This window comes from Pararge aegeria, chromosome 18 (assembly GCF_905163445.1).
Source record: "Pararge aegeria chromosome 18, ilParAegt1.1, whole genome shotgun sequence".
In the NCBI taxonomy this organism is placed as follows: Eukaryota; Metazoa; Arthropoda; class Insecta; order Lepidoptera; family Nymphalidae; genus Pararge; species Pararge aegeria.
In genome coordinates this window covers 243453-255959 of record NC_053197.1, presented here as the reverse complement: position 1 = coordinate 255959, position 12507 = coordinate 243453, and the positions used below count along the sequence as shown (strand labels likewise).

The window sequence follows — 12507 nt, the reverse complement described above, 5'->3', positions numbered from 1 at the left end:
AGTAAAATAGGTAATAAAAAAAAAACCTATAAACTTAACAGATTAGGAGTGGTATCAATAATCGGCCTATTGTAAAAGTTGGCAAATACCGCGGATTGGTCAGACCAACCGGCTGTTTTTCGAATGACATCGACGCTTATACCAGCACGAAATGCAGCGGAAGTCGAGGCGTGTCTAGTGCTATGAGCACTAAATAAAGAAGTGTCGATGCCACTCTCCTGCAGAGTTTGCTTGATCCAGCGTCCTAAGGTCTGAGATGAAGCAGCTCTATAAGGTTTTTTAGTGGTCAATATTAAACGATCTTCGTTGCTAGGTCTTATAGTAGTAGTTGAAGACAAGTATGATTCTAAGGCGGCAGCTGGGCAAATAATTGGCCTTTGATGAAAATATGGAAGATTTAAAATAGGTTGGGCTCGACCAATAGCAGAATTCTTAATCACATCTGTTATAGAAATAACTATCCGATCATGAAACTTTTTCATATTTGAAATTTTTATAAAAGATAAAGTTTGTGTTCTTTGCCCAGTAGCCAGCGCTAACAACATTACTAATTTTTTGACTAACAATTCTAGGCTAATAGTATCATTTGAAAGGTTCGCCAAATAATCTAACACAATACTGGGGTTCCACGTTACATTATATTTGGGAAACACAGGATTCAGTTTAAAAATTCCTTTAAAAAAACGTTTGATTATTTCATTGTGTCCAAAATTAACAGATGAAATCAAACAAATAGCTGATCTATGATTGTTAAGGGTTCCGTAGGATGAGCCTGATTTATAACATTTAGTAAGAAAATCCAATAATGAACCGACGCTGACTCTATAAAAATCACAATTGTTTTGATTGCAGTAGGTCCACCATTTTTTCAGACTAGAAGAGTACTGACAGATGGTATTTTGAGATAAGGAAGAAATCGTTATATCTACTGCTGATACTGGCACCCCTTTTTTAATAAAGCCTTCCCGGATAACACACTCACTGCCAGGGAAAGCCTTCGATGTAGCGGGTGTGTTGACCTGAAAGGAGATGTAAGGAGAAATTTATTAGGGGGAAAAACCAAAATTTTTGATACAGTTAATGACTTAAAGAGGGGATACCATGGTTGGGACGGCCATTGCGGCACAATCATTATTCCCGTAGCACCGTCAACGATAATTTTATTTAGTATTTTCAGTATTAACGCAAATGGAGGAAACGCGTAGAAAAAAAATGGCGACCAATCAATAGTAAAAGCGTCAATATTATAGGCATCGGGATCTCTCTTCCATGAAATGTATTTGTTACATTTTGCATTAACCCTAGACGCGAATAGGTCAATATCTGGCTGCCCAAAAGTATTAATGATTTTTGAAAACGCATATGCCGCTAACTCCCATTCCGTATCGATATTAAGATTTCTCGATTCACCATCAGCTTCGGTATTTAGAGAAGACTTAATATACGAGGCAAAAATGAATATGTTCCTTGCTTCACACCATTTCCAGATCATATTCGAAATATTATTCAGGTGGGGGTACCGAACCCCGCCCATTCTGTTGACGTAAGAAATTGCTGTTGTGTTATCGACCCTTAAGAGGATATCACAATTTGTCCTTCTATTGGCGAATGATTGAAGTCCAAAGTAAACCGCTAACAGTTCTAGATAATTTATGTGATGATTAGACTCAAACTCGGACCAAAATCCTCCCGTTTTTTCACCATTACAGGCAGCGCCCCACCCTGTAGTGGAAGCATCAGTAAAGATCTCCATTGTGTAATTAGATTGCGAGATTTGTTTTACAGTTGTCAAGATATGTTTTTTCCACCACAGTAGGTCATCACGTAAATTATCTGGAATAGACATGAACTTATCATAATTTTCATTATTATTAATAAGCGCCAAGTATCGAGCCCTTTCGAGTGACTTAGTGTATAACCACCCGTAGGCCACCGCCGGACATGCAGCGGTAACAGACCCAAGCACACGAGCAAAGTCACGAATACGTATAGACTTTGTTATCAATAACTTATCAACAGCAAGCAAAATGCTACTCCTTTTCCGTTCCGGTAATTCTAACGTCATTGATTTGGAATTTATCACGAAGCCTAAGAAAGTACATGAGGTTTTGGGCTGAAAGCAACTCTTTTTGTAATTTATTATGAAACCCAAGTTGTTTAAGCATTCTAATGTATTTTTTACGTTATCTAAACATTGCTCTTCGGAATCACCGAGTAAACAAATGTCATCTAAATATCGAACAGATTTAAAACCACGTGAGCGTAAATGGGTTATAGCTGGTTGTAAAATTTTTGTAAAAATATAGGGTGCCGAACATAGTCCAAATGGTAGGGCATTAAATTCATAAAAACATTTGAAATAAAATCGAAGGTACTTTCTATGATTTCTATGTATAGGGACTAAAAAATAGGCTTCGTGCAAGTCTATATTAGCCATAAAACAACCTTCCGTTACTAATTTAATGGCAGTTCGAATATCTTCCATCTTAAAATGTTCGACAAAGACATGTGTATTCAATTTTTTAAGATTTAAGATAAATCTCATGGTACCATCTTTCTTAGGAACTAAAAAAATATCAGATACATATTGTCCATTAACTGGGTTACATTTTCTTATGGCTTGTATATCTAGCAAATGTTGTATTTCTTTTTCTAACGATAAAGATTCCTGTGTAGAAAAAACACGTTTAGGATATTCTTCTGAACATTGGTTTGGTACAGAAGTAAACGGAATAGAATAACCAGATACAGCATTTAAAATAAAATTGTCGTTTGTTATAGAACGCCATGCGTTTAAATAATATTTAAGACGTCCAGCATGTACCTGAGGCTGCGTAGCTACTTCTGCCGACGATTGCCGGGCACGTGTTCCCGGCGCTGTGGCTGGCGCCGCACAGGCGGCGGCGGCGGCGGCTGCCGGCGAGCAGGCTGCGGCGGCGGGTTCGTGGCGGCTGTGCGCCGGCCACGACTCGAGAACGTTGCCCGCTGCCCACCGACTCGTTGCTGCGTGTAGGCCTGTCCTACCCACTGCCGCCTCGGACGAGTCGATGGGCCTTTGTAGTTTAAATTCGTGTTAGAAACAGGTGCAGCAGCTTGAATAAGTTGACTCGTCTTTTTAATTCCTCTAGAGTTCTTAACCACCTCGCCTAAGCTCTCTCCGAACAAAAGACTGTCTCTCTTCCGATTTTTAAAAGAGTCAGTCAGAGATTTGTCGACTAACGGAATGATGACCGTCCGACGAGTGTCTGTTTCTGCGAAGTGGCAATCGGCAACGAGATTTCCTGCATCGTTCAAAGTGCGCACGATTTCAGGAATGTCGGGATTGTTTTTGAGAAGGCCCGTCATAGCTTTTCCTAAGGCTGACAATGCCCTGCCGATCTGATTCTGTTTATTTTGCAGACGTTTGTCGCGGAGTCGGCAGGTCTCCACTAACATAGCCTCAATTTCCGGGTTTAGAGTTGGTGCCTTCAAGTAGGGAACGTTTCTTGGAAAGGCATATTTTTTTGTAAGGTCATCTTTAACAGTGGTAGGTAGACCCTGAATTAAAATTTTTTGGAGTCTTGTTGCAACCTCAGAATGCAAGTCATCACCGTATTCATCCACCTCCGATTCAACGCTCCCCAGCACTTGCAGCAGCTCTGCGTTGTAAACATCGGAAGGAGGGTCTTCAGTGGGTGCTTCACTATTGTTGGGCAGCTCGCACGGCTCTTCGTCGTTAACAGGCACGGAATCCGTAGGACTTTCAAATATAATATCACTGACGACGTTTGTAACACCCACATCTCCAGATTCGAAAGGTTCTGGAAACAAATTGTAACGTTACACGAACGGACATGTTACGGTTTTTGTTTATTTGTTTTTCTTTTTTTTTTTTTTTTTTTTCAAATACCCAGCTTGAAGCAACTAGTGGATTCGTTTGGTGTTGGTGTATATAAATAAGGTGTAGGTAATTAAATGTATACCCACAAATAAGTAATATGATCATGTCAAATATTATAACTTCAAAGCGATCAAAGACATCAATATGTCAAATAACAAGTGGAGATCGAGCTAATTAGCAAACGATCACAATAGATCCCGAAGAATACAACGGGCTTAAAAAAATAAAGAATTGAAATATTTTATTCGCTCGAAGAATTCAACGAGCAAATATAAAAAAAACCGCGCTTGTTGCCTTGGTAATATATATAAGTATAGCTGCATAGAGTATTAATAATTTTCTCAAAGAATACATCGAGAAAATACAAAGCGGCATTAATCACCTTCGGGTTGCACATCTTCTTCATCGCTGGAGTAATTTATGCGGCGAAAATGACGTCGACGTGTCTCATGAAGTTTTGATTCATATTTCTTCATCTTCCTTGCCCACCTTTCTTCCTTAGTTTCTTCACGCTTGCGTTTTGGCATGGTAACCACCAGCTATAAACACTTGTGCAGTCGGCGCGAGCGCACGGACAAGAATGAGGTGCAACCGCGAGCGGCAACAACTCGATAGTGTAGGAAAGAGACGGGTATATATTGCTTCTCTTTTTCCTACACTCTGAATGCTTGTGCGATAGGTTAAAGCGTAGCCGGGCTACTACATGGTTAATATAAATCTCGGAGACGAAGTCAAGATAATTTACTTCATATAAGATTCAATTTGGTTTCACACGGGGTCGCTCAACAATCGACGCAGGTGTTGAGCTAATACAAAACATATTTGAAGCCTGGGAGGAGTCACGTGATGCACTTGGTGTGTTCTGTGACTTATCTAAGGCGTTTGATTGTGTTCAACACGAAACGTTAGTTAGGAAACTACACCACTATGGAATTCAGGGTGTAGCTCTAGACTTAATGAGTAACTATCTACGCGATAGAATTCAGAAAGTCGACGTGAATGGAAAACGGTCTAATGGATCAGTTATGAAAATAGGTGTCCCACAGGGGTCTTTATTAGGACCATTTCTGTTCCTTATTTACATTAATGACCTTCCTTACCTTGCCAAGGATAAACACGGGATAGTTCTGTTTGCCGATGATACATCACTGACTTTTAAAATAAATCGACGTGAACTAGCTTTTGACGTTACCTAATGTTAAACACGTGAAAACCACTGTACTACTTAATAATGAGGAACTGAAACTGGAGGATACGACAGTTTTTCTAGGAATAACGTTAGATTCTAAACTTCAATGGGGCCCTCATGTAAATAATTTATCGAACAGGCTTAGTTCTGCTGCCTATGCGGTAAAGAAGATACGCCATATGACCGACGTAGAAACTGCGAGACTGGTATATTTTAGTTACTTTTACAGCATTATGTCATATGGAATTTTACTTTGGGGTAATGCTGCTGATATTAGCACTATTTTCGTGCTGCAGAAGAGGGCTGTTCGTTCTATCTACAAAATGGGTCCGAGAGAGTCATTGAGAGATAAATTTAAAGATTTTAAAATAATGACAGTGTATAGTCAGTACATATTTGAAAATTTAATGTACGTTCATAAAAACATTTCTAAATTTAAGAAAAAATGTGACTGCAATAATTTAAACATTAGAAGTAAGAATAAACTTACAGTGCAATATACTAGGTTACATAAAATTCATAATTCGTTTAAAGGAAATTGCATACAATTCTACAATAAACTACCAATTGTCATCTTGGAGATGTCTCTTAAAAAGTTCAAAGTTTGTATTAAACGGAAGCTTATAGAAAAGTCCTATTATAGTATAAAGGACTACGTAAACGATAAAAAAGCTTGGGTGTAAATTATTGCTCTAACCAGGTTGCTCTTCTAATAATTTAAAATTACATTGTGAGATGGTGATAACAAAAAAAAAAAAATACGCCCGGCTAAGTTTGTTGTGGGCTTCTTCTTAGACCAGGACGCGTTTGGAACCCTCGTAGCTTTAGTTTTAAGTTTACGAATGTGGTTATCGCCATCATCTCACTACCGTGTGGTTCTTATGTACGCATCAAAAGTGCCACCTGTGGGCCTACTTGAATAAAGATATTTTTGATCTTGATTGATTCATTGATTCATTCATTTGATCATTGATTTTTGACTTTGACTTTGACTTTGACAATTTTTTTCCAGTTGTGGGCATTGAACCCACGACCTTTGACTTTGAAAACAGGGTCGCTGCCCACTGCACCAATAAGCCATCAAAATAACAATGTCTTTAACAAACACATCATGTAAATGTGTCATCCTACTCAAAATTTTATTGTAAATCAAATTTTTGGGTCCAATTTTTTTTTTGGGGAAAACGTATTTGGGTGTTATTTCATACCTACAAGTTAATAAAGAAAGTATTTTTTCCCCCTATATAGTTTTTTTAATTGCTTTAATTGTGTGGTTTTTTGACCCAAGGCTTTTCCAAATATTGACAATATAGTTGCTATTTAAACCAGTATTTACCATTAATATTTCATTCTTTATTTATATAATGTTTAATTTCTTGTAACTTAAGATGTCCATATATTGTGTTTCTTTATAAAAATTGACTCAAAACGAACCACTAATGTTTTGCCTGAACCTAAATAATAATATTTATAATCAATTATTATGTCCCATTGCTGGGTACTGGTATATTCGTTTAGGAAAGTCATCAGGAACTATCAATTGTTAGTGAAAACACCCCAATGATAGTTTCAAGTGCTCACTCCGTCGTGCAAGGTTAAAGACCAACTTGGATCCGGGGAAATACAGGTCTCCTTTCCGTTACCAACGAAACGTTGGAAAACTGATTTGACTGAGGCTTGCAAACGATGGAACAGCGTGGTGGACGTCAGCCATATAACTCTGTCCTGAGTGTGAACTGTGTCCTGCAGATAAATTACTTAGGATGATCAATGACGAATCCAATGTACCTACAACTTAACGACCAATCGTGAAAAACAGCATAAACATAAAAGTTACCTCGATGTTTGTATGTTCCAACTACCAACACGAACGAGTTCTAGTTGAATAGCATTTTTATTTTTCGCGGCCACATTTCCGCCAAGTTAGAAACCTTAAAGGTATTTTTATGGGCAGAAGATATCCCTGCAAATACTTGAAGGAAAGTGTTAGGACTCTCGACGAGGAAAGGAAACATAGTTTGGGGCCCTTTTATGTCTTGGTGAGTGTACAAACAGCTCGTACTCGGAGCGAGGAAAAAGTAAAATCCGCGGGAAAACTCGCGCCACTGAGAGGTCGAGTGTCCTCTATTATTGTTACTCTACAGCCATTCAGGAACAAATCTAACTACCCTCAAAATAAAGTGTAAATTGAAATGGCGGCGAGATAGTTTCGTTTTCAGGCTAATTAGAGGCGAGGGAGGCGACTCGCTGACGTGAATGAATTTCAACTCTATTACAGAGCTTCTGAATTTTAAATTGAGTGAACTTCGTGTTGAAGCTTTAGTTTGTTGGCGTCTAAAAGAAAATGGAATTGGCATGTTTGTTGTTTTGGATTTTTAGGAAGTTTTAATTAAAATTGCAAATGAGTTGAAAGTCGCTGGTTGAAAGATTCGCTAAAACATTTTTATTACTTATTGCTCACGAAAGATAAAATAGTGCACGTCACCAATTAGAGGGTGCAAACAACCAACATTTCTGACCATAATGGTCAGAAATGTTTGTACCAATGTATGTTGTAACCAATGTACCGGAATTTTGTGAGCAGCTGAAATGCAATTAAGGGTTAAAATGCCTCTGAGAGCCGAATACATATTTTTTAGCGGTCATGATTTGAGACGGTTAAGAGAATACCTACCTACTTAAATTAGGCAGAACAAGCCAATCTTTTAACCACGTCGAAAAGTATATCGGACTGCGGTAGCATTTATTAGATTTTCCATGTTAGTATATACGCGTAGGTTAGGTATGTACGTAAGTAGGTACAAACGCATAGTGTTAGTGTAGCACATGTACATTCACAAAAAGATGAATCTTGAGCGGAGACTAAACATTAAGTATTCACCGACAATGGACTTTGAGTCTCATCACAAGGTAAAACAAAACTGAGCCACAAACTTCTTCTAATAATAATTTTAATCCAGGACTTCTACACGGTAATGACGTAACACCGACAATGGACTCCAAGTAAAAGAAATTATGTATTAGTTACAGTTAGTATTCAGCGTAGAACTATAATTTACTAAGTTATCTATTGTGTATAAGTGGTTAAGTGGTTGGATTACCTACCATTAATTTACATAAGAAGAATATGTTCGTTATGTAACCAGAATTTAGCTGGCTCAAACAAATGCCGAAAAACACTTAATTTTTTTTTGTTATTATTTCTTAGAGCGGCAATAGAAATTTACATGCAGTGATAATTTTAGGTGCCGCTATTCTGTGTTGAAATTTACTAGTAGGTACCGGACACGTACGGAACTGAAAAAACGCTTCATTACGTATAATTCGCTGACAAACGCACGGACGAACCAATAAACCCCTAAAAGATAGCGATGCACTATGATAAGTTAAGATTTCGTTTTCCTTTTCGATTTTGTAAAAAGGAAAACCAATTATTGTAACTATGAATGGAAAAACGTTGCCCTACAAAGTCGCTACAGGGTTTTTTAAATTGCTGTAGAAGATTATAAAACTAGATTTAGTATTGAAAAGTTTCATACCGGCATGGGCGCGACCGCAACTTGCAACAAAGTGCAAATATGATTTTTCTGTGACAGCGCCACCTTTAGGAAAAATAACAAAGTTTTATAACTGTAATTGTTTCTTTCCAATTACATAATTATTTTACGACTAGCTGCACCCCGCGTTGTTACTCACGGTGAATAAGTCGTTTAGGGGCCTCGTTAGGACTTGAAGGAACGATGATATTTGGTGTGAACATACGAATGTTCCAGTATGGGAATTGATTTTCCAAGACCATAAGCCTATGTTACTCTCCATCCTTTCAATGAACTCTATGCCAGAAATCAAGTTGATTGGTTACGCAGCAAGGGCGTGAAGGCAGGACAAATGAACACACTTCCTCATTCATAATATTAATAAGGTTATGTCGGAGCGCGTACATGGTTGTAGCCTGTGTGCACTAAGCTCCATGGATTGAAGAAAATCACTTTACTAAACATGTTATAAATATCATTTGCATTTTCAAATTCAAAAATTCAAATTCGAATTTCATTAATTTCAAGTAGGCCTAATGTAAGCACTTTTGAACCGCCATGTCTGTCTGTTTGTAGTGACTCTACAACCGGTTTGGAAGGCAGATTCTACCGAGAAGAAGCCGGCAAGAAACTAAGCAGTTGCTCTTTTCCAACATCAACAATTTACATTTTACATTTTTACATAGGGGGAATGGTAGTGCCAGGTTTAAGGAAAGCAATGAATTTATATATAAAGTGAACGCAGTAATAAGGATATCATCATCATCATCATATCCACCCGTTACCCGCCCACTACAGGGCACGGGTCTCCCAAAATGAGAGGGGGTTCGTAGTCCACCACGCTGGCCCGGTGCGGATTGGTGGACTCGACCCACTTTTGAGAACATCATGGAGAACTCTCAGGCATGCAGATTTCCTCACGATTTTTTCCTTCACCGTTGAAGCAGTTGATATTTTAATTGCCTATAACTTAAGGTTTTGGGATTAACTGGGATTCGAACTCGACCCCCCGAAAGTGAAGTCCTTCCACTGGGCTATCACTGCTGTTATAAGGATATAAGACTTGATTTTTACGAGAGGTTTGAGTAGTTTAGAATAACGACGAACCTACAGAGAAAAAAAACCCAAGCCTCTACAAATAACATTACAATAACATTTTCTTTGTGCACGTATTAAGAAAGTAAGAAATAGTTAATTATGCCTGTTCAACTAAAAAATGATTCTACAATTAATACAAGTTACTTTGACTTTTAAATTCGATTACCTATTTGAAAAAAATTGTGTTCATAAACACGCTTTTTTAAATTATTTGTCTTTTGTTGCCTTATTTCTAAATTGTGATTTTTCTTTAACTTTCATTAAAGTCTTTAATGTAATGCTTTCCAGTTCGGTATCTTTCTATCTAATTTTGTCACTCACCGACAGTATAACCAAATTATTTTAAAACAATATTACGTCAAAAGCCGCTTTTGTTCAGAGCAACCCCGTTATCCGTTGTCTCTCGCATTAACATTGCACAAGCAAAGTAAACCAGCTTAAGTACTGAAAAAGAGTAAGCCTATAGAAAAATCCTTTTATAATATTAAGGATTACTTAAATCAAACAGCTTAGGTATTAATAGATAACAATGTGTTTATTGTGAGCTCTTCTTAGACTATGGCTCGCTCCTTTCGGTTCTTAAGAACACAGTTATCACTATCACCTTACAATTATGTTAACATATATGTATCACGCATGTGATAGGCCTACATTAATAAAGATTTTTTTATTCTGATTTTTTAAATAAAAAAGGGAAGTTCAGCCGGCGCCGGGCGGCGAGCTAGAGCTGTAACTAGCTATTACCGGGCTTTGTGGCGAGGTGTCGAGGCGCTCCCCATTATTACACCTAGCCTGGCTGCGGCGCCCCACCCCCCCGTGCGGCGTGCACGTCACTGCGGAACGACTCAAAGTAATCTTTACAAGGTGTTTTTAACCGACTTCATACAGAGATGTTTATCGCGGATATCTTTTACTTTTTTTTTATTCCGCTACAAGTTAGCCCTTGACTGCACGGCTAGCAGAGACAGAAAAAAAAATTATTTCCCCCGATTATATCCCGACAAGAGATACAATTTACGGCTCCACCAGCCCAAGTGCGGTGACGGGGAATAGAAGTTTCATCATCATCATATCAACAATCTTACCGGCCAGTACAGGGCAAGGGTCTTCTCCCAGAATGAGAAGGTTTAGGCCCACCACGCTGGTTCAGTCCGGAATTGTGGAGTACCAAGTTGGAGAAGATTACCTGCGTTTTTTAATACACGTATACTATTTCCATATATATAATAATTAAATAAATAAATATACTACGACAACACACACATCGCCGTCTAGCCCCAAAGTAAGCGTAGCTTGTGTTATGGGTACTAAGTTGACCGATGAATATTTTTTAATGAATAATATCCATAAATACTTATAAAATACATATAAAAACTCAGACCCTGAAAAACATTCATGCTCATCACACAAACATTTTCCAGTTGTGGGAATCGAACCCACGGCCTTGGACTCAGAAAGCAGGCCGGCAGCAATCGGCCGTCATAAGAAAATAACATTTCGTCCTTTCCCGGGAAGAAAAATATATCTTGCCCTTTCTAGCCATACTGGTGGTAAGTTTTGATTTAGTCTAAGATGCTAATGGGCCACGGCCATGTTAGGAGGTATGGCAGCTACATTAAACCCATACTCCTAATCGATTTCTTGGTGACATCATACTAGAACGCTAAATTGCTTTACGTCACGTCTTTCAGGTAGGGTGGTAACTACGACCTAAGCCTTCCACCGAATCAGAGAAAATTCAGAAATTATAATATTGAAAATTACAATTCGAATTGTACGATTTGTCGGATTGTCGCACATAAACCCATTGTCGATAAACTAGTTTCCATTATTTTATCATTAACTCGTGTAAATGATTGTTAAAGCCCACCAATCTTCATTGGAAGATTTAAAAATTACTACCGGTATGACGGTTAAACACCGCACTCCTAAAGTTAAGGGAGGTAATGCCCAGCTGTGGGTTAGACTGGCGATCATGATGCTAATTATATAGACCAATTGATCATATCACGGGCACGGGCCTCTTCCCACAATGAGGTGGGTTTAAGCCGTAGTCCACCACGCTGGCCCAGTGCTAATTTGTGGACTCCATATATGCCTTTGAGAACATTATGGAGAAGTATCAGGCTTGCAGGTTTCCTCACGATGTCATTGCTTAAAACGCAGATAACTAGGAAAAGTTACAGATGCGTGCTGGGATTCGAACTCGGCCATCCGAAAGTGTAGCCAAAGTCCTAACAACTAGGCTATCAGCCCTTCTAGACAAATTAATGATGATGAAATTGCAGGGACTCTAGCGGGTAAAAAACGTTTAGATGATGAAAATAAAGTGCACCGATGTCGAGAGATCCCCGAGAGCTAAGACGAGATTAACTCGACGGGATGCTGCGCTGGATTTTAAAATTCAACAGTTATTCGATATTCAAATCGAGTCGCCGTAATATGTAAGTGTTTCCGAGTGCCACAGCCTAGCGAGTAGCGACTTCCAGGTACTGTGTGCATATCAGATTTTGCAAAAAAGAAATAAAACTTTTTTTCTTGTTAAGTTGTATTGAAAGTTTTATTAACAAGAAATCCTGTTTCACCTGGTCGACTTAGGGGCAAGTAAATGCGATTTCTGTAACTTTTACCATGTTATTTATTCACCACGTCAGTTTGTATACTGCCATTTTTAACGTCTCGCTTTCGCATTTGGAGCGTGACGTTTAAGGTTTAAATTACATTCTCAAGCGTCCCAAAATTATGTGGATAGTTCTCAAAAAGTGGAAATGTAGCAAAGAGAAATAAAAAAGTACTAAATTCAA

At 38.4% G+C, this 12507-nt stretch overlaps 2 protein-coding genes across 2 annotated transcripts in view; both read right to left on the bottom strand.

Annotated features, from left to right (window-relative positions):
* LOC120631584 (visual system homeobox 2-like) overlaps nucleotides 1–12507 on the bottom strand; it is a 168778-nt gene that overhangs the window by 143880 nt on the left and 12391 nt on the right. The window lies entirely within an intron of this gene.
* LOC120631583 lies at nucleotides 944–4441 on the bottom strand. Its single transcript, XM_039901220.1, has 3 exons — nucleotides 4263–4441; nucleotides 2825–3800; nucleotides 944–1019 (listed from the first exon to the last, which is right to left on the bottom strand). The coding sequence occupies exons 1-2, from the start codon at nucleotides 4405–4407 to the stop codon at nucleotides 2839–2841; spliced, it is 1107 nt and encodes a 368-aa protein (XP_039757154.1). The 5' UTR covers nucleotides 4408–4441; the 3' UTR covers nucleotides 944–1019; nucleotides 2825–2838.